This window comes from Bos taurus, chromosome 3 (assembly GCF_002263795.3).
Source record: "Bos taurus isolate L1 Dominette 01449 registration number 42190680 breed Hereford chromosome 3, ARS-UCD2.0, whole genome shotgun sequence".
NCBI lineage: Eukaryota > Metazoa > Chordata > Mammalia > Artiodactyla > Bovidae > Bos > Bos taurus.
The window spans coordinates 92,962,113-92,987,255 of NC_037330.1; the positions used below are offsets into that span (position 1 = coordinate 92,962,113).

At 53.4% G+C, this 25,143-nt stretch overlaps 1 protein-coding gene across 15 annotated transcripts in view; it reads left to right on the forward strand.

Moving 5' to 3' along the window:
* The window catches only part of LRP8 (LDL receptor related protein 8), a 77,349-nt gene that overhangs the window by 42,950 nt on the left and 9,256 nt on the right, over positions 1-25,143 (forward strand). For 3 of the 15 annotated variants that reach the window (XM_024985270.2, XM_024985288.2, XM_024985295.2), the window contains exons 4-17: positions 1,606-1,734; positions 5,366-5,749; positions 6,673-6,795; positions 7,592-7,714; positions 9,649-9,687; positions 10,841-10,960; positions 11,036-11,161; positions 14,330-14,504; positions 16,457-16,684; positions 19,100-19,218; positions 19,455-19,594; positions 21,089-21,230; positions 22,202-22,354; positions 23,227-23,451. In XM_024985270.2, coding sequence (XP_024841038.1) covers positions 1,606-1,734; positions 5,366-5,749; positions 6,673-6,795; positions 7,592-7,714; positions 9,649-9,687; positions 10,841-10,960; positions 11,036-11,161; positions 14,330-14,504; positions 16,457-16,684; positions 19,100-19,218; positions 19,455-19,594; positions 21,089-21,230; positions 22,202-22,354; positions 23,227-23,451 — 2,226 coding nt within the window. 15 annotated transcript variants of the gene reach the window in all.

Consider the following 25,143-nt stretch of genomic DNA (forward strand, 5'->3'; position numbering starts at 1 on the left):
CTCAGCCTCTGGCATGAGACACAGCTGACTGCACCCTCCCCTAGATCTTCACGACTTTGTGAGTAGGACCCGGCGCTGGGTGCTATGTCTGGTACACAGCAGGATACTCACTGAGGGAATAGATAAGCTGCTACGAGCGGCAAATGATAGTAGGTATCATGAGTGAGCACTGGCTTGGCATTCTAATTGCTTTACAGACTTTAATGTAGTTGTTGTAACAGTCCAGTGGGACTGGGAATAGTATTATGCCCACTTTATGGGCACAGAGATAAGGATTGATGGCCAAGATAGACGGCCAACAAGTGACTGAGCTGAACCCAGGCCGCCAAGCTCCAGAGCCCATGCCCTTGACCTTCGTGCTAGAGGCCCCAGTGTAACCTATGCCTTGCTAGAGTACTATGGAAGCGTCTAGCACTGCGCCTGGCACATCCTAGAGACCACTGGGTTCGGCCCGTGTACACCCTGGAAGGCAAGGTGAGGAAGCCAGCACGGAGGTCTGAGATGTCTCTGCCTTGGCTGGGTCTGTCACGTGGGTCGTCCTGGGATGCTCAGGATGGGAGCCATCCCCAGGCTGGATCAGGGTTCTCATTCTTTCTTCCAAATTGAGAATCAGCCCTGGAGCTTCGGGCCCCTGATTGAGTCAGTCTCTGATTGCGGCTGCAGTAATTATAGCTGTGTGGTCCCGCTGGGCCCTGGCACACAGCGACTGCTCTCAGCAGCGTGCTCGGCACATTAACAGGGGGAGGCAGGCTTGGAGGGAGCTCTTGGGGCCGTGGCGAGCCCTTCCCATCTGCAGGTTCGGATCACAGAGTCACTGATCTGGAAGGCAAACTGAGACCCAAACAGGGTATATCTTGCCCAAGGGCACACAGCTGGAAATGGCAGAGGAGCATGCAGGGCATGGTGGCTCCATATTGCTGGAGCCTAAAGGAAAGGCTTGGAAGGGTGGGAAGTTAGGCCGGTGAGGCAGGTGGAGGGGTTGGCTCAACTGAAGAGGGTCTTGAGGGCCAGGGACCAGGGGGCCATGAGAGGGTGTTAAGCAGGGCAGTGACAGGGTCAACTGTAGGATTCAGAAAGTCTTAGGGGTAGGACTTTCCTGGTGGTTCAGTGGTTAAGAATCCACCTTGCCATGCAGGGGGCGGACACAGGCTCAAGTCCTGGTCCAGAAAGATTCTACCTGCTGCAGAGCAACTAAACCCATGTGCTGTAACTATGGAGCCCATGCTCCAGAGCCTGAGAACCACAACTGCTGAGCCCTCATGCCACAAATACTGAAGCCCACACACCCCTAGAGCCCATGCTCCACAGCAAGAAAAGCCACTGCCATGAGAAACTCGCACACCACAACTAGAGAGGAGCTCCTGCTCACCACAACTAGAGAAAGCCCGCACACAGCAACAAAGACCCAGCCCACCCAAAAATAAATACATGAATAGAAAAGTCTTAGGGGCAGAGGAACTTCTCAGATGAAGAAACTGAGACAGGAAGGCCCTGGTGGATTCCCAGGGCTTCAGGCCACGTGGCTGGAGTTGGGCAGTAGGGCTCACTGGCACCGTGCCCTATGTCCCCCTTGGCTAAGCTATGCTCTTGTGTCTCTCTCCACAGCCAAGCAGGTGTGTCCTGCAGAGAAGCTGAGCTGCGGACCCACCAGCCACAAGTGTGTGCCGGCCTCGTGGCGCTGTGATGGGGAGAAGGACTGCGAGAGCGGAGCGGACGAGGCTGGATGTGCCACGTGTGAGTCCAGGGTCTGGTCCCCAGGGTCACGGTCAGGCAGCCTTGGGCAGCAGTGGCCACTTGTGGGGAAGGAGGGCCAGATTCTGCAAGGGGCTTGGGAGGTGGAGAGGAAAGGGGAACGGTCAGGACACTAGTAACGGCCGGGCACTTTGAAGAGACATTCTTTTTCATCCTCACAACCACCTCACGAGCAGCCATTATCATCCCCATTTGTGGGTGAGGAAACTGAGGCTCAGACAAGCGAGGAAAAATGCCCATGGCTAAGTGATGGGACTGAGTGGGATTCGACTTCAGGTCCGGACAGCAAAGTCCATGCGTGTTTTAACCATGCCTGACATCTGCTCATCCATTCCATAAGTCTACACTGATCTCTGAGCAGGGGCAGGAGACCAGAGTGGGGGCCATAGTGAGAGATGGTGGTGGCCTGGGTGAGGACACAGCAGTGTTAGGGGGAAGGGAACAGATTCCTGAGGACTGTTGCTGAAATCTCAGATCTGAGCACCAATGTCACAGGGCAGGAAGACATTCTCAACAGGCTTCTATAGGGACAGATGGAAGTGGTCACTGGGGCAGTTCCACATCAGTGGGCTTCAAACACAGGATTATCTCCTTCCCAGGGGGCAGGCCAGCAGGGCCTGGACCAGTGGGGAAGGCGGCCTGGCCGGGCATGTCTCATATGCAACGGGCACCTACTGTGTGCCAGGCTCTGGAAGGGACAAGAAGGTGAATCCTATAGGCCTCTCTCTGGGAGCTCATGATGAATGGGGGAGACAGACTGGCTGTTGGAACTGGGCTGTGAGGCTGGGCAGAGATCCGGGTGATCGCTCGGGGGCTTTTGCCAAGGACTTGTCCACCACTGTCTCCCACCCTGCTCACTCTGCCAGCTTCTGTCTTTGTATCTTACCCATCCTTCCTGGCCCTGGGGAAGTGCTGCCTCCTCTGAGGGCTTCTAGGTCACAGCACTCTAAGAATGTAAGTCTCTGGAATTTGGATATCTCTGAAGCTGGAAGTGTCTGGGTATGGGGCAGATCCTGGCTGGAACCAGCAGTTGCAAAGCCCCAGTGGTACACTGCCTCATTTCTGCAGTTGTGATAATTCTGTGGGGCCTCACTGGCCAGTGAGAATCCTCTCCCCTCCATACCTCCTGAAAATCAGATGTTTCTGCAGTCATCAAGGCTATCAGCCACTATTTCCAGGTGTGGGAATAGCTCTAACTATGGCATGTTGTGGCAGAAGGCAATGGCACCCCACTCCAGTACTGTTGCCCGGAAAATCCCATGTATGGAGGAGCCTGGTAGGCTGCAGTCCATGGGGTCGCTAAGAGTCAGACACGACTGAGCGACTTCACTTTCACTTTCCACTTTCATGCATTGGAGAAGGAAATGGCAACCCAATCCAGTGTTCTTGCCTGGAGAATCCCATGGACGGAGAAGCCTGGTGGGCTGCAGTCCATGGGGTCGCACAGAGTCAGACACGACTGAAGCGACTTAGCAGCAGCAGCATGGCATGTTGTGGCAGGGCTGTTCCCTGTTAATTATAGAAAATAGTCATGTTCAAAGGTCCTATTGGGCTTCTCTGCTTCAGCTCCCAATTACCAAGGCAAAGGAAAAAGAATTCTCCCTTCTCTCATTCCTCAAAGCTTCTTTCATTCATGAATGCTGGGAGGGGTCCCTGAACACAGGCCTGATGATGTAGATCTTAAAGGTGCTGTCAGCTTCGAAACCTTGGAGCAAGCTCACGATGAAGCAGCTCTTCCTCCTAGAACTCTGATCGTAGTGAGTCCTCCTCCCTGTCCAGACAGGGAGGAGGAGGGCTAATCTAGGCATCAGCTTAATCTTGAGGGGCAGACATCACAGAGTAGGGTGTGCATTTCCTACCAAGGCCCCAACATCCCAAAAGCCCAGAAGGGGAAAAAATTCATCTGTCAGAAACTTGATAGAGCCATCAGCAACACATGACATGAGCTGCCTACATTGTGAAACTGAAGGCATCCTTCTATTTTATGTTCACTAACAATGAAAAAGGACAGTTTTCCAACAGAAAGTAAAAACAGACTCTTGGCGCCCCCACGTGGAAAGACGGGGTGCTGCCACCACCAAGTTACCGGGCTTCCCAGGTGGCGCTAGTCGTGTTGCTTCTGCCAATGCAGAAGACATAAAAGACGAGAGTTTGATCCCTGAATGGGGAAGATCCCCAGAAGGAGGGCATGGCAACCCACTCCAGGATTCTTGCCTGGAGAATCCCATGGACACAGGAGCCTGGGGGGCTACAGTCTATTGGGTCACAAAGAGTCGAACACGACTGAAGTGACTTAGCATGCATACATATGCAGCCTCTGTATCCATGCCTGGCCTGGGGCTCCAGCCTCTTCTTGGCCTCTGTATAAGGAATGAAGGAGGGAGGAAGCCAGGTCGCTACTCTAGAAACAGCCTGAACTCCAGGGTGGGAAGAAAACCGGAAAGCCCAGAGGAGTCAGAGTAGGAAGTAAGAGCCCCAAACTTGAGTTCTGGACCCCTCGTCACCGCGGACTGACTGTGCGACCCTGGGCATGTTGCTCCTCTCCCTGGGCCTCAGTTTCCCCATCTGTAAACTGGTAGAGGGGCTACTGGTCTCTAAGGCTCTCCCAGCCTCTGAGCTCAGAGCAGCCCACCAGGGAGGGGAAGCCCAGGGCCCTAGGCAGGGCCAATGACCTGTGCCCATAATGATTGTGAATCCGTAAATTATTCCTCACACCTGGGCTGGTCCAGCCTCCATCTACACCACACGCACTCACTGCAGGGAGCTCTGTGCTGGACCTTCAGGAAAAAGTGGGTCGATCTCAGAGCCCACCCCTTTGCAGTTTGTGGTCATGGGGCAGACAGAGAAGGACACGAGACCCGGACACCTGAGCAGGCTGTGCAGGGCACCTGGAAGAAGAGTGGAGGTGTGTGGAGACTTCCCGAGCAGGGGAACACGAGTGTGTTATGAAAGAGGTAGAATTTGGACCCTTGAAGGATTTGAACTCATCACTGTGATAAAGAGAGACAGTGGTAGGCAAGAGATGGGCGCCCAGCAGATGAAACAGCCTGGGCAAAGGCTGGGGAAGTGGGAAAGTGTACAAATGGTCTAGTGTGTGATGTGAAGCAGGGTGTGTGTGGAGTGAGGTGATGGGGTACAGCAGTAGCTCCATGCCAGTGGCCTTGGATGCCAGGCCAAGGGACTTAGAGGGGATAGTGCAAGCAAACCAGGGAGCGGGGAGGGCCCTGAGCTGTGTTGTAAGGAAGTAGGTCGAGGCCTTGTTCCTGGAAGGGTCGGTGTCATGCTACATATCATTTCCTGGGAACATCGGGAGAGGCCTTCAAGCCAGGTTACACTCTGCAGCTTTAGAGACTCAGTCCCACCATCCTGCAGGCAGCAGGACAGGAATTCCCGCTCCCAGTGAGGCTAGGCAGGAGAGCCTGCTGCACCGGGTCGTTCAGCATGACCCTAGTTGGACCCCGACTGGAGGCCCCCTTTGCCGTCCACATTTGGGGCCCCCAGCAGGGCTCATTCAGGCCGGTGGGTGAGGATCAGGACCCCCGGAGCGGGACCGGCGGGCCCGGGGCGCCGGGGATAGGGTCCGGCGGGCCGACCGGCTCTCTGTCCCGCGCAGTGTGCGCCCCGCACGAGTTCCAGTGCAGCAACCGCTCGTGCCTGGCCGCCGTGTTCGTGTGCGACGGCGACGACGACTGCGGCGACGGCAGCGACGAGCGCGGCTGCGCCGACCCGGCCTGCGGGCCCCGCGAGTTCCGCTGCAGCGGCGACAGCGGCGCCTGCATCCCAGAGCGCTGGGTCTGCGACCGCCAGTTCGACTGCGAGGACCGCTCGGACGAGGCGGCCGAGCTGTGCGGCCGCGCGGGCCCCCGGGCCACGCCCGCGCCCGCCGCCTGCGCCGCCGCCGCCCAGTTCGCCTGCCGCAGCGGCGAGTGCGTGCACCTGGGCTGGCGCTGCGACGGTGACCGCGACTGCAAGGACAAGTCGGACGAGGCCGACTGCCGTAAGCCCCCGCCCACCCCCGTATCACCCAGGGCCGCGGGTGCGCCGCCGTCCGCGGAGGGGGCCGCCTCTTCTCGCCCTACCCCGACCCTAGTCTTGGTTTAACGGGCGCGACAGAACTGGGGAAACGTGAAGTGTGTGTGGTCACATGGCTGCTAAGCTGTGGAGCTCAGGGTCTTCACAGGCACCTGTGACCCTCCGGGATGCACCCCTGCCCCTGTCATACCTCCCACCCCTGCCTTCCCTGGCCCAAGCAGTCACCCACCGGTTCCAATGGCAGAGACCTTGGTACACTAAAGAAGAGCCCCAACCCGACCCTTCCCTACCTCCTGGGCCTGCTCATCCTTCAAGGCTTCTCCCAGATTCCTCTGATGGGCCCTGCTGGGCTGGGTTCCCCTGAGCTCCTGCAGGTTCCTGGCCACCTTGTCTTACAACACATCCACACAATGATCTCCTTTGCCCTTCAGCCCTGCTCTGCACCCTTGAGCTCTTAGAGGAAGGGGAGGCTCTTAGTAATCTGTGCCCCCCCCCCCACCCCTACATCCTGGGCACTGAGGAAGGGTTTGCTGAAAGGGTGGGGTCATTAAGTAACGAGCACTGAGATTCCAAAGACGTTTAGGTGCCTGTTCCAGAGGGGTGGCCCTGGGGAGAGACGGTAGAGAGGGAAACAGGAGACCTGAGTTTTAGTCCTGGCTTTGCGTGCCAGAGTGCTGTGTGACCCTGGGTGAGGCCTTCCCCCTCTCTGAGCTTCAGTCTCCCCATCTTGTGCCTTGGCCAGGTGTCCTCCGAAGACTCCCAAGCTCAGCCACTGGTTCTCTTCTTGCTGGGGGTGGACGTGGAGTGGAGGTGGGGCTGGAGGTGGGGGAGGAGAGCTGTCCCAGCACCTGAGGGCACTGACCCTCTCCGCTTACCCTCCCCTGGCAGCGCTGGGCACCTGCCGTGGAGACGAGTTCCAATGTGGGGATGGGACTTGTGTGCCTGCCATCAAGCGCTGTAACCAGGAGCAGGACTGTCCAGATGGGAGTGACGAAACTGGCTGCCTGCAGGGTGAGTGTGGTCAGTGGCAAGGGGACAGCACCCCCTGAGCTTTCCCCTGGCTCCCTGGAGAGAGTGGAGTTAGGAGACACCACCCCTTGGTCCTTATGATGCCTCTTCCCCCAGAGTATTACTTGCCCCTAAACCACCCAGACCCCCTCTGTGCGGGTCCGCATGGCACTAGACGTGGAGCCTTAAGGACTTTGCAAAAGCTGAAAGAGGCCTGGGGGAAGGGATGTGAAGGCACTGCAGGAGATCCAGCCCCCACCCTTTGTCTACATCTGCACCCACAAGCAGGGTCACTAACTGGTTCCCGGACCGGGCAGAGGCAGAGTCCTGCTCCCCAGGGAGCCCCCTTAATTCTCAGGTGGCTCTCTGTCATCACCCTGCAGGAGTAGGGACCCTGAACCCCTGGTCATCTGGAGAAATGGATCAAGGATTGGGCGGTGAGGTCGCCTCCCCAGTTTAGGACCCCTGGAGCACAGGCCCCCTCAGGAGATGGTCCCTGCAGCCCCCAGGGTGTCTGTAGAGGGGCTGCATTTCCCTCCAAGGTCCCTAATGCTGGTAGTTCAGATGTAGACCCCCACACCCTGCCCACCTCCATGATCCTGGTTATCCCTGAGGTCCTGTCCTTCTATGAACAGAGCTCCCACCAACCCTGTATTCAGCTGTCAATCCTGGGCCACCATCTGGAGGCTGGTGGGGGCTGAGTCTGGAGCTCTCCTCAACTCCCATGGGCCCAGCCCACCCCAACCCTCCCTACCTAAGGTCTCACAGGTGCTGTCCACTCTCTTGTCCGGCCCGACAGAGTCAACATGTGAGGGTCCCCGCAGATTTCAGTGTAAGAGTGGCGAGTGCGTGGACGGCAGGAAAGTGTGTGATGCTCAGAGGGACTGCCGGGACTGGTCGGATGAGCCTCTGAAAGAGTGTGGTACAGTACCTGTCTCTGTCCGGCTGCTGGACTAACCCCCGCCCCGTCACACCCCCTCCCGGCCCTCAGGCCACAGCCCTCACCCACCCCTCTGCACATGTGCTGTTCTGACCCTCTCTCTGGACCCGTGTGCTGTCCCGTGGTCTCAGAAGGGGCTCTTTGCCTTTGGGGCCTCTTGTTCTGTGTTTCTGCTAATCTAAGGGCCTTTCCTTTCCGAATGCTCAGAAATTGTGCTTCCTCTCGTAAACACAGCCTCTCTTCAGTTGTTTCAGATTCAGACCTGTGAGTGTGTGCTCACTCGGGAACTTTCTCTCTTTCTCATTGTTTCTGCCCTGCTGTCCTAGTCAGGGCCCTGGCCTCTGAGGCCTTCCAGCCCCCCAGCAGGGGACCCTGCCTTGTAAGAGGCGGGGAACAGCCAGCGGGTGGCCAGACGAGGTCCAGATGAAGGTCACTGGGCTCAGGCCAGGCCTGGGTAAGGATAGGGCAGACCCAGCAGCAGAGGGTGGCACCGTCCTGTGCCCTGAGGAACTTTCTGGGAGACCAGACTCACAGGCTGGACACAAGCAACGAATGCAAGGAGGCAGTTGCCCTGACGGCCAGAGCTGTCAGGCCGGGTTCCAAGCTAAAAGGAGTGGGAGAGTCTGGACTGCAGGTGGGCGGACATCACCAAGAGCTTGTGGGAAACCCAGGGCGGGCTCTAGGAAGGTTCATTTCTGAGGTCAGTGGCTTGGACAGAGAACCCCTGAGCGGACAGAGCCTAGGCCAGACCCTCCCTCCCCTACCTTCCTGGCAGGCCCGTTTCCACCCAGCACCTCCTGGGCCTTCAGAGCAGATCATTCCCTTGAGCTTCCTGAAACAAAACACTTTTTCCCCTTTTGAAGATTAAGAAATTGATTTCAGGAAGGAAGAGAAGCTGGGAGAAGGTCACTCGGCCTTCGTCTGAGCTTGCAGGTGACAGACTCCCCCCAGGCTCTGCCCTGAAAAGTCCCAGAAGAAGGAAGTTATGGAAAAGAGGATAGGGCGGCAGGAACATCTGAGCCTAGGCGCCCTACCGGAGACTACTAACCTGCTGAACTCTCTTCTCTCTTGTCTTTTGCATGACACTCCAAAGAGACGTATGTACGCATGTGTTTGTGTCTCTGTGCTGGTGAGAGACCAGTGTCTGTATCCATGACTCCTTCTCGGAGGAAGGCAAGGGAGTTGCATCGTGTGTCTCTGTGTGGCTGCCATGTCTGTGTGAATGTGCCTGTGCATGTGAGCTGGTGTGTGAGCATGTAGATGTGTGCATGCAGGTGGGCACTAGTGCTGGGGGCACTGCCCCTTCCTTCCGTGGGGACCCCAAATGCTCCTCAGGCCTCTCTGGACCACTTTCCCTCCCTCCCTCTGCTACAGGCCCCAGCAGACTCACCTCCAGGGTAGATCAAACTGGGAAGGCCCAGACTCCCCTCTTCTGCCTCCATGCTGACTCTCCAGGGCTGAGGGACCCTCTACCTGTTCTCTGACCCTGACTCACCTCAACCCTGGAGGACTCTGCGCCTTCGTCTTTCATGGAAGCCTAAGTCACGTGGCACTCTCCCCTTCCCCATCAGAGCCATCTGGCACCTCCTGCTCCACCCAGTGCTCAGTAAATACGGTGGTTGAACTGCCACTCCTGCAGAAGGAGGGGGAGGAAGTGAGTGATGGTGACTGAGGCCATGAGTGAGCAGGTGAACAAGTGAACGGATGGTGCTGAGGGAGCAGTATGCAGTGTGCTATGGGAGAGGTCAGGGAGGGCTGGGAGTGATGGGAAGACCCGAAGGTGATGCCCTCCAGAGACCACCCCAGAGCTACCGTGGCTCAGCCCACCCTGAGGTGCTGGGGCTTCCCAGTGTTGGGCCTGGCCGAGTCATCCCCAGCCCGCCAGTCATGGGGTTGCCATGGTCTTGTTCTTTCAGTTCTGCCAACGTCCCAGAGAAACAGGAGGCGGCCCAGGGGTAAAGGGGAATATTCCCCCAGCATGGCTCAGGCTTGGGGGGGGGGCACCCACAGCTATGCATGGCCTGGGGTGGGAAGCTCAGACCGGCTGTGTGCATGGCCCTGGCTGGCTCGGCACAGCTCTGCTTGGCTTGGCTGGAGTGGCGGGGCAGGGGTCTAATGGGCAGAGGGTGGCACGGCACCTTCCCCTGGCTTGAAGAGTTAACCTTCTGTGATTCTAAAGCCCAGAAGATGCTGTGAGAACTTGGTGAGCCTTGGTCCTGGCCTCTCTGACCTCCACTAGGACCCTGCCAGACGTGGTGAGGGAGTGGAGGATGGGGGAACCAGATCCCTTCATCCCTTGCAGCAGTCGGTAATCTTGGGACCAGACTTGTGACCAAGTGTAGGAATAGGGACAGGGGCTGAGAGGAGAGGAGTGGGGAAAAAGTCCACCATAGTTCACAGTGGGAGAGAACTGACTTAGCAACAGTGCCATGGAGATAGAGGCCTGGCAGTCTTAAATAACCACAGGCTCAGTAGAGGGCAGCCCTTGTAGTAGTTCAGACCCCTCTGGGTGGTAGACTAGCTCTGGGCCCCGTCCAGAGAGGGACATGGACAGAAAGAGTGCATCCAGAGAAAGACACCTGAAAGCCAGGGGACCAGGAATCAGTGCTTTAAGGAAATTCTGAGGGAGCCATTGGACTCTGGCCAACCCTGCATGGCACCAGCTGCCTCAGGGGGAAGTGGGCTTCCCGAGACTGGAGGTGGTTAAGCAAGGGCATTTCACAGGGGATTCTTAAGGTACTTGATGGTTGGACATGGCACATGCTTACTGAGGTCATGAGGAAGGAGATGTAAGAAACGTGTTTGTGAAAGGAAAGACCTTAGGCAGCCTGGCTGCCTCCAGGCTGGTGATGGACAGAGTCCTGGCCTGGGAGGCAAAGGACCCGAGTTCTGGTTCCACCCTGTCCTGTCTGTGTGTCTGGCCTTAAGCAAGGACCCTCTCTGAGCCTCCTCTTGCCCAGTCACCTGGCTGACAAGGCTGTGGCTCGATGAGGCTCTGAGGGAGGCTGAGGCTGCCCTGAATCTCTGCTTCAACTCCAGGCCCATCCATGTCCTGCCCCCACCCCAGTCTCAATTCCTGGACCCTCAGGAGCCCATGTCCCTCTCTAGGCCTGAACGAGTGTCTGCACAACAATGGCGGCTGTTCCCACATCTGCACTGACCTTAAGATTGGCTTTGAGTGCACGTGCCCTGCGGGCTACCAGCTCCTGGACCAGAAGACCTGTGGCGGTGAGCACCCCCACCCCAGCCCCTCAAGCAGAGGCAGTTCCTCCTGCTGGTTCTGACCTCTGCTCCTCCCCACAGACATCGATGAGTGCGAGGACCCAGATGCCTGCAGCCAGATCTGTGTCAATTACAAGGGCTACTTTAAATGCGAGTGCCACCCTGGCTACGAGATGGACACACTGACCAAGAACTGCAAGGCCGTTGGTCAGTATGGACACTACAAGGTGGGGGCAGGGGAGCAGCTCTGAGCAAGTCCAGGAAGCAGCGTGCTTAATGCGAGGAGTAGGTGTGCACACATACCCCCTCACACACTCAGATAGGAAGTTGCAATATATAGCACACACACAGTGCAACCGTGCACACAACACTGACCATGCATAGAGCCACCCAGAGACTGCACTCACATGGCAGATATAAGCTGGACCATGCTGGCCACAAGTGGCATAGGCAGCCCACACAAAGAGCTGCGTGCAGACCTGACGGTGATCATCAGGTCAGCCGATGGAATTCACTTTATTCATTTGTTTACACTGAACACCTAACATTGTGGTAGGCACTAGAGACTCAACAGTAAGCAAAACAGATTCAAATCTCTGTCCTTATAGGATTTACACTCTAGTAGGTGAAACAGGAAATCAAAAAACTAAGATTCAGTGCATGGCAGACAGTAATTAGGGTTCAGGAGAAATATAAAGTAGAGAAGTCCAAGGGGGCAATGGCTTACGATTTTAAATGAGAGCGGTCAGGAAAGCCCTCACTGAGAAGGTGACATTTGCATAAAGACCTGAAGGAGGAGGAGTGAGCCATGCATGACCTGCAGGAACCAAAAATAGCAGCATGCCTGCTGTGTTGAGATAACAAAGAGGAAGCCGGTGCAGCTGGAGCAAAGAGAATAGGAGGAGATGAAGCCCACAAGGTGACTTGGGGCAGATCATAAAGGCCATCTTGACTATTATAAGGGCTGACTCTCACCATCAGTCCGGGGAAAGAAGCTTTGGTGGGTTCAGAGTAAAGAGACAGGGTGCCTTCCATTTTAACCAGCTCCCTCTAGCCGCTGTGTTGAGAATAGACCGTCAGGGACAGGAGAGGAAGCTGGGTAACTGCTGCAGAGGTCATTGCAGTCAGCCCGGAGAGAGGTGATGGTGGATTAAACCAGGGTATTGCATGGAGAAAATGAAAAGTAGACAATGTGAATATATTTTCAAGGTCAGGATTTATTTTGAAGCAACAGGATTTTCTTATGAATTGAATGTAGGATGTGAAACTGAAAAAAGGAGTCAAAGATGACCATGAGGTTTTTAACCAAACGAAAAAATGGGATTGCTATTTAAGGCATTGGGAAAGATGGTAAAAGAAGGTTTGGGAGAATATTGGATTAATTTGGACATGTTAAATTTAACAAAACTGTTTAGACATCTCAGTGGAAGTATTGTGTAGGCTGTTGGATATATGAACCTGGAATTCAGATGCACAAATACCCACTCTGTAGGCTATAACAATACAGCAGCTACAATAATTGACATAGAGCCGGCAAACCCGAAACACTTAGCACCCAAACTGTCCAATGTACAGAATATACATTAGCACATCACATGTAGCTTGCTACCAGTTCCTTCCCCCACCTAGGACAGGTGTGACGTGTATCATAGACTGTATACTTGCAGTGGAGACAACACACAATGGCCCATATATATACAACCCCCACATATCAATATCTAGAGTGCAGTTCCACCAAAACTCCAGTCGTAAACAAACAGGGCACCTGTCACAGTCACAACTCTCAGTAAAAATCAGTTCAAGATACCCTTTAACCCAGCTCCTGCCCTCAGGAAGATAAGGTGTCTTTGCTCTCATTTCCAGGCGAGGAAATCCCTTGTGGCTCAGCTGGTAAAGAATCCTCCCGCAATGCGGGAGACCTGGGTTCGATCCCTGGGTTGGGAAGATCCCCTGGAGAAGGGAAAGGCTACCCACTCCAGTATTCTGGCCTGGAGAATTCCATAGGTTGTATAGTCCATGGGGTCGCAAAGAGTCAGACACGACTGAGCGACTTTCACTTTCCAGGCAAGGAGATCACAGATTGTCAGTGGGAGAGTTGGCCTTGAACCCAGCTTTTCTCCTTTCTCCTTGCACATGGAGCTGTATTTTTCCATGCTCTGTGTCCCATACCCTCCCTGCCACCCCCACCCTGCTTTGAAATGATCTCTATCACTACACACAGGTCACACCCTCAGCCCCAGGCCCCACATGGCTCTGTGCTGGTCCCTCCCATCCCCCAAGGAGCACATTACCCTGGCAGAGATGTGCAGTGACAGGGACCAGGGGCCCTGCCGAAGTGTCAGCTGGAAAACAAGACTGGGAGAAGGCCCAGGCAGCTCCAGAGATAGGTGTTTCTGCTCAGAGACTGCAGATACCTGAGAGTGGCCTGTTACATCTGAAAACAGGCTGGAGGAGCGGCGGCCTGTGCCAAGTTCTAGACCCTCCTAGGCCTGGGGGACAGTGATCTTCCCCATGGAGTTGCCAGGAGTGTTAAACCTTTGATGTTCTTCCTGAAATCTAATCCTAAGTCTGAAAATGAGTTTATATATACACCAGTTGTGTGTTGTCCCTTTGCATGTGAATGATCTGTATCATATTATACACATCCTGCCCCAGCTACTGGCTCAGAATAAAGTGCATATCCAGATCACAGGATCCTTTGTGATTGGGTCCCTGCTGGCATCTGCAGATTCATCTCTTGCTGTGTCCCCAAACACACTCTGTGTAAATTGAAGACTCACAATGACCTCCTTGAATCTCCTCCCTTGAGCCTCACCACCAGCCCTGAGGTCTGTGCTCCATCCTGCAGCCTCAGTCATCTTTGTAACTCATTTGTAACATTCATGTTGCCCCTTCTTGAATGTTGCAGTGGGGCCCAAGCAGAAGAGGAGGCAGCTGTTGGGGAAAAATGCACTGTAGGTAGAAGGACAGCTTGAGCAAAGGCCCTGAGGCAGCAAAGCTCTGCCGTGGGGAGATGATGACAGATAGCCTGGTGGCTGGGACCAAGGTGTTAGGGGGGTGAGTGATGAGGCTGGACAGGGAGCTGGAGTTACTGCAGAAAACCTCCCATACAGGCCAGAGGAAATGGAGTCATCTCAGATTTGGGGGAGTTTATGTCTAATAAAAAAAAAATCCCTCTTGTTATGTGTGGTGCTTTGCATCTTATGGCTTTTGTACCCGTTATCTCACTTATTTCTCTAACTTGTGAGGTAGGAGTTGCCACCACTTTTTACAGGAGATGAGGTGTCCCCCAGCAAACCAGTGGCAGAGCCTTGGTCTCTAGACCCCCCCACCTGTTGCGCTGACTCTTTCCCTCTCAACCCCCCTGCATGGCAGCTGGCAGAAGCCCATCCCTGATCTTCACCAACCGGCACGAAGTGCGGAGGATAGACCTGGTAAAGCGGGACTACTCACGGCTCATCCCCATGCTCAAGAACGTCGTGGCGCTGGACGTTGAAGTTGCCACCAATCGCATCTACTGGTGTGACCTCTCCTACCGCAAGATCTACAGGTGAGCAGAGGCCTGGCTCCTGCAGCCAAGGCGTGGAGAGGGCCTGACAGAGGAGGAGAGGACCGGTGGCCTCTGCACCCGCTCTGCCCCTAGGTTCCCCCAGGACAGAGTTGGGGCTTAGGAGGGGATGCAGGAGCACAGGGCACGTGGAACTGCCGGGACTTCCCCACCTGCTGGGCCAGCGGAGTCTGAGGGCTTTGTTGGGAGAGCACCTTTGGGCCCACACATGGGGGCTTTGACTGACCTCTGGCGGCCTGGTCGGGCAGTGCAAGGCACAGGATGGTGCCTCTGGCTTCGGCGGGGATTTTCAGAGCCGCTCACATACATGTGTGTTGGATGCTCAGGACTCAAAGATGACTCAGACCTGGGCCTGCCTGGAGGATCCCACTCAGAACACAGTGATATCTCTTGTGATGATCATGAAGGAAAAGTATACAGGACACCTCCGACCCGGTCTGGGGGCTGCACTACACCCAGACAAGCCCTTCACATCAGTCTGTTCCCAGGAAGGCTCCTCACACACACAAGAAAGTTCTCTCCTGGGAGCTTCTGCGTGCCCAAGTCCCCTTTGGTAGTCATGTCCTTTCTTTGTCCTGAGATCCACTTGGACTCAGGACTGCCGATGACCAGGCCCTGGGTGGACTGTTGAACAGGTGGTGGGATGGATGGATGGAAGCAATGCCAGTGGCTTCTCAATGACAACCCAGTGCCTATCACACCCCAGCGCACATAGACACACTCACACTCGCACACCCAGAACCAGCTCGAGCAGTGTGTGTCCAACAGTTGTGACTGAAAGAGGCAGGATTTGATGACAGACTGTGTGTGGGGCTGTAGCAGGAAGAGTTGAAATGAATTCCCACTTTCGTTTTGAGAGTTTCGGTTTCTTGCTTGGCACTTGGGTACCGTTCTCTGAGATGGGACCAGGAGGGGAGAGATGGTGGTGGGGTAGGCAGGCTGAGTGTGGCTGAGAAGAAGGGAATGGGGTGAATAGTTTGGGATGTGTTGCATTCAAGGCGTCCATGAGACATTCAAAGGGGGCCAGTTGGCTTTATAGTCTGAAACTTAGACACTTGTCAAGATCAGAGAATTTGAGTCATGGATGGCCATGGGCACTGTGGAACTAATAGAGCAAAGAGAGGGTCTGGGGAGAAGAAAGCCTTGGGGAAAACAGCGTTTGGGAGACATAAAGCCCTGCTAGTGTTGCCCCCTGAGTGTCTGCTGTATTTTGGCCCCTTCTCTCTATTCTCACTGCCTCAGCCCTTCTGCAGACCCTCTTCGTCTCTCACTTGGACGTGCTCACAGCCTCCTAACTGGTCTCCCTGCCTTTATCCCCTCCCGCTCCAAACCCTTTCGTACTCTGCACGTGCCACAGTGATCTAACTCCCCTGTCTGGCCATGTCCTCTGACCTGTTCAGTTTTACCCTTAGCGCATATTCGAGGGCCATCAGGAGGTGGCCCCTTCTACCTACTCCCCGTCTCACACCCTCACTTACCCCCTCCACCCCTGCCCGCTGGCTCTCTCAGTGTTTCAGAACACGTGCTTTGGCATCTGCACATGCTGACTCTAACCCGACCTGTCTGTTCCTTGTGTTCCTGGTGAACAGATCCTTCAGGGCTCAACCACAAGGCCTCCTCCAGCCCCCCAGGGTGATGTAGTTTCCATTTCTCTGCTGGTACAGCCTCTGATACTTTCCGTAATCACAGAGTATTGGTGTAATTATTGGGCTATAAATTTCTGTCCCTTCTAAACTGAGCTCCTTCAGGCCAGAGACTGTGGCTGACTCAAGCTTGTGTCCTTACCCTGGTGGCCCAGAGAACCCATTGAATGGAACTGAGCCAAGCTCCTCTCTGGTGCACTGCCATGGCCCAGAGGGAAGAGAGGGGAAGGGCAGCTGCAGACGGGCCCCGGCGGTGGCATGCCTGCCCACGCCAGCCCTGGTTGCTCCTAGCGCCTACATGGACAAAGCCAGCAACCCCGTGGAGCAGGATGTCCTCATTGACGAGCAGCTGCACTCTCCCGAGGGCCTGGCGGTGGACTGGGTCCACAAGCACATCTACTGGACCGACTCTGGCAACAAGACCATCTCTGTGGCCACAGTTGACGGCAAACGCCGATGTACTCTCTTCAGCCGTAACCTCAGCGAACCCCGGGCCATTGCCGTCGACCCCCTGCAAGGGTGAGTGTTCCCACCCCCAGACTGTGCTGGGCGCTCAGTCTGCATACGTCTGTCACCAGAGCTATCTCGAGGGCTTCGGAAGGCCTTGGGCCACCCAGACACAGGCAATGGGGGAGAGAGTCCCTGCGGGCCCCTCAGCCTATGAGCGCCTGACCAGGGGTCCTTGTGCACTGGCTGTCAGGGCACTCCCAGGACTGGGATACTTATCATATCACAGAACTGAGCATCTCAGGGCGCTGGAGACTGTAGATATTCCTGGGGCGGGACGTCTTCTCTCAGGTTGCCATGCGCTGCAGGTGGGCATCTGGTAGGTGCTCATACTCCCAGAGACAGGAGCCCATTACATCCCACACAGCCTGTTTGAGTGGGGGGCAGCTCTGCCCATTGGAAAGTGATCTTTGTTTGTTTCTCACATTCCCAAATCTCTCTGATTGGCCTCTGGGGTTACCTCTGGCTATCTCCTCCCTGCCCTTCCAGACAGCCAGAGAGATTTGAGGAACAAAATTACAGGGTCTACTCTGCTCCAGGCTGCCCACCGCCATCCCCACCCATGTTGCCCACAGTCTCCGGGCCCCTCATTACCCAGGCTGACCTGCTCTGGCCATGCCTCTGTACTGAGAGTAGGGATTCTGAACAGAGCAGGACTCCCTCCCTTCCTCAGTAGTGATGTCCTGAGATGGCATGGTTTTTAAGCAGCTGCATCCTATTGCTTGCCAGAATCACCAGCTTCCTCCTTCTGCTGTTTCCTTAATTGTTAAACAGCGATAAGAGAACCCTCTTCTTCCAGTAGGGCAGCTGGGGTTGGGGCTGGCCACCCGAGAGGGTGTGTGTGGCCTTGGGAAGTGACTGACAGCTGCCATTTACTCGGCACACACAGGTGCACCCAGCACAGTCCCAGGCATTCTGCAGACACTGAGTCATCTCATTTAACCCCACCTCAACCCTGTTCCCGGTCTGCTGTCATACAGACCTGGGGCTGTACCTGCCATGTCCCCCAGACCATGTGGTTACACCCAGCCCATCCCTAGTCCGTTGTGGATCTGCCAGGGTCCCAGCAGGAAACCCACTGCACACTCAGATGAAGATAATTTGAGGCCGGTTAAACCTTTAGAGCATGAGCCAGTTGGAGTCAGCTTTGTGTGGGAGAGTCAGGGGAATAGACATCCTGACCTCAGTCTGTCCTCTTCCCCCTCCAATATTTTGCTGAATCCAACTGGAAGCCAGACAGCTAGGGAGTCAAGCCCATTGATGTGGTTTCCACGTGCACCAGCCTTTTGCTGTACAGAGCAGAATGGCGATGGGATTCAGAGCAGCAAATGGAAGAGATCCAGAACAATCACTCGGCCCTTTAGCCTGGAGCCAGCTTGGCTGGACACCAGGCTTCAGCAGAGGCATTATGGGGAGGGTTAAGCATGCAGGGTTGAATTTCAACTTAAATTTGAAGCCTGGTTTCTCTGCTTGTTCACATCGTGATCTTAGGAAAGTCAGCCCCTCTGAGCCACAATTTATTCATCTGTAAATGGGACTAGTAATGATACCTTTCTGGGGTAATTGTGAGGCTAGAATGAAAACACTAGTTTGTCCAACAAATAGTAAATGAAGACCTATATCACACACAAGCCACCTGCCAGGCATAAAGTGAGGACTAACGCAGATGGGGGACCCTCCCTTAGTGGAGCTTGTAGACTAGTGGGGAAACAGACAGCAAACAAACACACCACACGCCAGAAAGCCTACAAAAATCAACAATGGTGTGAGCGCTGCAGAAGGGAAGAACGGGGTGCTTTAAGAGAAGATAGCAGGGAGAACCTACTTACTTGGAGGGGAAGGAAGAACCTACTTCCTAACAGAGGAAGATTCTCTACTGAAAAGACATTGTAAATGGGAAAAGAGTGGGCGCGAAGGCTCCGTGAAGGCCTTGGTGCCCTGAAGGACCTAAGAGAAGCCCTGTGGGGCAGCTGTGAGGTTTGTAAGGAAGGTGGGCGATGGTGCTAGGAGAAATAGCCAGAGAGGTAGGCAGGGCCCTGGTCGTGCAGAGCTTTGTCAGCTGTGGTAAGGATTTGGGATCTGATTTTAAGGTCAATAGGAGAAGCCATCATGAAGTTTAAAAACTGGAGAGTGGTAGATCTTAAAAGTCCTCATCACAAGAAAAACCACTGTAGCTATGTGTGGTGCTGGATGTGAACTGGCTTATTACAGCAGTCGTTTTGCAATATATACAAATACTGAATCATTGTGTAATGCACCTGAAACCAGCTCACCTGTCAGTTCTAAGACTGGATGTTCCCATGAACTCTAGAGGTCTGCTTCCAGTCCCCACTAAGCATGATCCAGCGGGCCGTTGAGTCCTTGTGAGCCAGACCACCCCAGTCACGTTCCCTGTCAAGAAGCTCAGCTGGGTTTTCTCTCCTCTAGGTTCATGTATTGGTCTGACTGGGGGTTCCAGGCCAAGATTGAGAAGTCCGGGCTCAACGGCGTGGGCCGGCAGACACTGGTATCGGATGGTATTGAGTGGCCCAACGGAATCACCCTGGGTGAGCCCTGCCTTCTGTTGTAGTGCCTGACACTGACCACTGCCTGGAGCTCCATGGGTCTCATCTCCACATCCCCTCTTAGAGCCAGTGCCTGTGTTTCCTGATGGTTTCCCTGGGCTGGCCTCCTCCTGAGGCCTGGCCTGGAGATGTGGGCAGGGAAGGGGCACAAAGGAGCCAAGGTCCAGGCTGCAGTCGCAGGCTCAGCAACTGATCCCCTCGTCCTTTTCCTCCCCAAGATTTGCTGAACCAGCGCTTGTACTGGGTGGACTCCAAGCTGCACCAGCTGTCCAGCATTGACTTCAGTGGAGGCAACAGGAAGATGCTGATTTCCTCCCCTGACTTCTTGAGCCACCCTTTTGGGATAGCTGTGTTTGAGGTGAGCCCCGAGAGGGGAGGCAAGGCTCCTTCAGGAAGCTGGAGCCTAGGAAAGGCTGTTCACACAGGACGACTCCCTGAGACTCGTCCAGGTGGAAACAAAGGGACAGGGAAGCCAATTGGCTCGTTTGTATGCAATATGTGAGCTGCCTGCAAACAGAGGCTTTGCAGTCCCTTGTCCACCTGGCAGCCTCTCCTGTGCTTCCTCCCCAAGGCCCTTCCCCGAGAGCACTTCTCACAGGTAAGTTGCTAGACCTTGTGCCCTCAGCACCCAGCACTGTACCCACATATACAGAAGGTGCCCAATAAAGGGAGGAGGAGGAATGTACATTTCCTTAGTATCGTTTACTATTGGAAATGGCCTGGTAGATGCTATTCAATTCAACCACTCGCACTCACTTTTGCTGGATCCTGGGGTCATAGGGGTGAACCAGGCATCATCCTAACCCTCAAGAAAAAAAGACCCCTCCCGCCCCACCCCCACCAAAAAAAAAAAAAAACACCCCACAGCAACAAAAAAGAAGCTCATGGAAGAGTGAAGAGGCAAGACCTTCCTGTGTTCTGACCCTGACAACCTTTCTCCTTGGGGAATAAGGAAGCCAGAACCAATCAAGTTCTTGTACACACATACCTCTTCCCCATAACTTGCTCTGCCATCAAGGGGAGGGGAAGCAAGGGGACACTGGCCCATGGTGGGTGTGGGTAATGTTTGCTTGGAGCAACATCACCCAGCACAGCTCTGAAACTGTGGGCAAAGCTCCACCTCCCACGTCCAGCCTCTGCTTCAAAAGACAGGTGTGTTCAGACACATGTGTTTGTACTTGTGCATATATGTGGCATGTATGTGGATGTGCATGTGTATACATAAATGCATCTGTTAAAACATGTACATTCCTGTATGTGCTAGTGCTTGTGAATGTAAACGTGTATACCAATAATTAGACAAGTGCTCATTTAGGTTCAAGTGTGCCTTTGGGTATGTAGATGAGCATGTGGGCTTGTGTCTAGGTCTGCATAGAGTGCATGGTTGTACCTGTAAATGTGAATTTGTCTACATATGCACATCTAGGCTTGTGTGGACTAACCATTGAATGCACACGCGTGTACACCCAGAGGCTGCAGGAGGAGGCCCTGTAGGGATAATACTCACTAAACCACACATCCTCTCTGATCTTGGTCCCGGGCCCTAGCGATGGTAATAGCTAAAGAGACCCAACCCAACCCTGGTTCTGCTGAACTCCAAGAAGCAGGACTAGCTCAGCGTTAATGAGCAGCCTTTAGGCCAAAGCACAGAATCACTGAGTAACCCTCTGAGACAGAAGTAAACCACAGCGTATGCCACAGGTTAGAGCTGAGAGTCCCACCGTGAATCCATGGACAGGAGACCTCAGGGGAAATGCCGGAGCAGTTCTGGTGACTGTGGTTTGGGCCTGAGCCCTCAGACAGAGGTCATGGGTTTAGGCTCTAGGCCATTCTCTGTATCTGTACCCCACAGGACAAGGTGTTCTGGACGGACCTGGAGAATGAGGCCATTTTCAGTGCAAATCGGCTCAATGGCCTGGAAATCTCCGTCCTAGCTGAGAACCTCAACAACCCGCATGATATAGTCATCTTCCATGAGCTGAAGCAGCCAAGAGGTGAGCCTTCCCCAGTCCTAGGTCCCCTGCCTACATCCTCTCCATCCAATAGGCAGGCTGCGTTCACATTCGTGTCACATCCCAGCACCCCCTGAGGCAGTGCTGACAGTCCCTCTCATTGGTGAACTGCTTAGCTGTCACATATTTTATTTCATTTGCCTCACACTCTTGGTGAACTAAGGCTGGGTATAAATAAGTGAACATACAAATGTCCCATTTTTGTCAGTCTTACAAAGTATGGCAATTACTGTTCTCATTTAACCGCTGAAGAAACTGTAGTGGAGAGGTAAAATAACGTCGGCAGATCGTAGAGCTAACCCTAAACCTAGATCTGTCTGATTCCAGAGCAACTTTGGCCGTGAAGAAGCCCATTGCTTCTCATCTGTCATTTGTTCATACTTGGCAGTGGTATAAAGTAATGTATCCTAGGGCCGTCAGTAAGTCAGCTGGCTGGTTGGGAACAAAAGCCAAGAATCCTACCATTAGGTTGTTCCCGCCTCTGTCACTAGGGTATCCTCAGTCTAACTGTAACAGAGAGGGTGAAGGTGGGGGAAAGCGGGTAAGGAAATCAGGTTGGTGCCTGATTCTAGATCTAGAAATTTAAAGAAGAAAGAGATGTGGCATAGGGAGGAAAAAAACATGGTCTCTGGAGTCCAACAGACCTGAGTTTAAATTGCCTCCAAAATTACAAGAGGTACAGCGTTGACAAGTTTGTTCTTTTTAAGCAGTCTTTTTTTTTTTTTTTCGGTCAGTCTGGGCATAACACCCAGCCCTCAGAGTTGTCGTCAGCATTAAACGAACGTGGGGATAAAACAGCAAGTCCAGTGGTGGAAGGTGCTCGACAGAAGTAGCAGAAAAAGTGTTTCGATTGAGCTGAGTGGGTAGGGCCTCATCCCTGGGAGGACGGGGAACCTGGCATTTCCCATCTGTGCCCTGACACTCTCTCTCGCCATCTCTCTCTGTGCCCATAGCTGCAGATGCCTGTGAGCTGAGTGCCCAGCCCAATGGAGGCTGTGAGTACCTGTGCCTTCCTGCTCCTCAGATCTCCAGCCACTCCCCCAAGTACACGTGTGCCTGTCCTGACACAATGTGGCTGGGCCCTGACATGAAGAGGTGCTACCGAGGTGAGCAGAGCTACCGGGAGGGCTGGTCCCTGGGAATGGCAGACCCATCTGCTGAAGTCTTCCTTGATTTCTTGGAAACTGTGCGTCCCTGGATTCCTCCATGTTCTCTGGCTGCTTTTTGCCTTTGTAGCCTCTTCATTACCTACCCTGAGTTCCGGTGTCCTGTAGGGTCCCTCCAAGGCTGACTCTTCTTGCTTCCAGGAAAGATGCACATATACACACAGCATTTTAAATTCAGCTTCAGGGGGATCCAGAACCCCTTGAAGACCTCAAATTAAGAACCCTTTATCCCCATGGCTTCAGTTACTATTTGTATGCAAGTGACTATAATCTTGCCTGTTTCTCACCCAGAACTTCACACACTACCAAAAGTCCTTTTGTGATATGATTGGGACTAACAGTGAATACTTCAATCATATAAATCCTATTCATTCCCCAGTCTCAATGAAGATACACGGCCTTTTGTTTGAGCATAGGTCTGCTGCATCATTTATGATTTCCAGGTTCAATTGTTTATAGTTGAGTGAGAATTTGAACCTAGTAATATAACAGTATACATGTATCAAAAAAAAAAAATCCTTCTTGATTTCCACTCCTCCCATTCTTTTATAGTGACCTTTCCCACACCTAATCTGACAGCACTGTTTTAATAACTCATCTTTATCAAATCAAGGTGCAGTATAAACAGTTAAGGTGCTTGTCATTCAGCTAAAGAAAAGATCGTAGCCCATTTAGGAGGACTAGAGAGGGCATTTGAGTTGAGCCATGAGGATGAGTTTATACTTCATCGAGTATATTTATAGAGCAATAATTTAGGCACTAAAACAGCAAAGTTCTCTGTCCAAGTGATCTTCATGGTATTTCCCCTTCAGCACCTCAGTCTACCTCAACTACGACGTTAGCCTCTACCACAGCGAGGACACTAGCCGACACCACCAGAGCCCCTGGGACCACCAACCACAGCCCCACCTACCAGAACCACAGCACAGAGACACCGAGCCTGGCCACCGAGGTCCCAAGCTCAGTTAGTGTCCCCAGGGCTCCCAGCATCAGCCCGTCTACCCCAAGCCCTGCAACCAGCAACCACTCCCAACACTGTAAGGAAATGAGTTCTGCCTTCTTGCATGACATGGGGAGGGCGGGGTCCTAGGGAAGCCAGGGTGGGAGGATCTGTGGGAAGAAGAGATCATACCAGACTTTAGTGTTGGCTTATCAGCAGGGAGGAAGCAGGGGATGTAGCGCACCAGCCTGCAATTTGGAGTCACAGGTGCTCCTGCCTCATAGAGGGTCTTGAGGGAAGCTACTTCTTGTCTCTGAGCCTGTTTTCTCACCTACCAAGTGGGATAATAATAACCCTTCCCTACCTGCTTTGCAAGTTACGATGAGAGACAGAGGAGGCCATGTGAACAGAAGAGCTTGTGCACACAGCCTCTGCTGACTCAGGTGGTGTGTCTATGTCACACGCTACTGACGAGTATGAGGGTATGACCCTCAGATTCAGAAACTTAAACTTCAAAAGCCCTGGTCTCAGTTCTTTGAGAACCGAGGTTCTGAAAGGTTTCCCAGGTAGGTAGGTTCCCCAGGTAGTCATAACCATAACTATGGTTTGCTCATGCCTCTCTGCAAACCCTGGGATAAGTTCACCACTTATTAAATCATTAGGAGCCGTAATTGTCACTGCTAGAAATGTTCTGTCTCATTAACCAGTGAATACCTTTTAAATTGAGTTACCTGCTGGGGGGAGTTCATTTAAGAGGATAAACTATCTTTTAAATTTTTTCCCACATGTGCATGGCCCAGAAACTACGCAGCTTGGCAGCATCTTTCTAATCGGGCCCATCGTGGTCCAGAGTGGGATTTTCAGAGTTGAGCGCTTACCCTGGAGTTCAGAGAGGCAGATGGAAGCTGTGTAAAGTCCAGTTCCTCTTATCTGGGCAGAGCTCTGACCAAGGGGTCTCCCCACTGGCTTCATCACACTCTAGGCTTTAATATCACTGTCCTGTGTTTTCTCAGGACCCAGGTGGAGAAGAGAGCGGCATTTCCTCAGAAAACTTTGTAAACAGTGCACTCTTTCTCCCCTTAATAGTTAGGTTCCCTTAGAGTAACTTGGAGAAGTAGACCTGCTGAGAGGATGGCATCTGGCCGTTGCCAGGGGACAGTCATCTCCGGTCTAGGAGTAAATGTGGGTGATGGTTCGTCTCACACCTCAGAGGGCTATCATGAGTATACAAGGGAAAACTGCTTTTTAAGCTAAAAAATTCTATACAGATATTATAATGAAGATGAGTGTAAGAGTGGAAAAGATGGCACAACTTACTTTTAAAACTACATAGTACCATTTCCAAGCACTTTTCAGTTTAGAATCTGCTTTTATCTGCCCTATTTAGGCCTCACAAGAACTCCTACCCCACTCTCTGACCTCTTTGAACTTGGTAAGGCTGTGTCAGGCACTGTGCTAAGTAAGCACTTTACATGAATTGTCTCATTTAATCTTCACAATATCCCTAGGAAGTAGGTATATAATTATCCTCCTTTTAAAGGTAAAGAAATATGATATTTATGACATACAACAACTTGCCCAAGGTCACAGAAGGAGTGAACAGAGCCAGGATTTGAACCCTAGAAGTCTGACCAAGAAGCCTGTATTCTGGATTCTACTAAGCTATATTGTGTCTCATTTTGATAATGCAGACAGTACTGCAGACAGGATTTCTATTTCAGGTGGAAATAGGGAGAGATAAGGCAACAGATATTGGCTGAAAGAGGCAGTTGCCCCAAGCATCAACAAC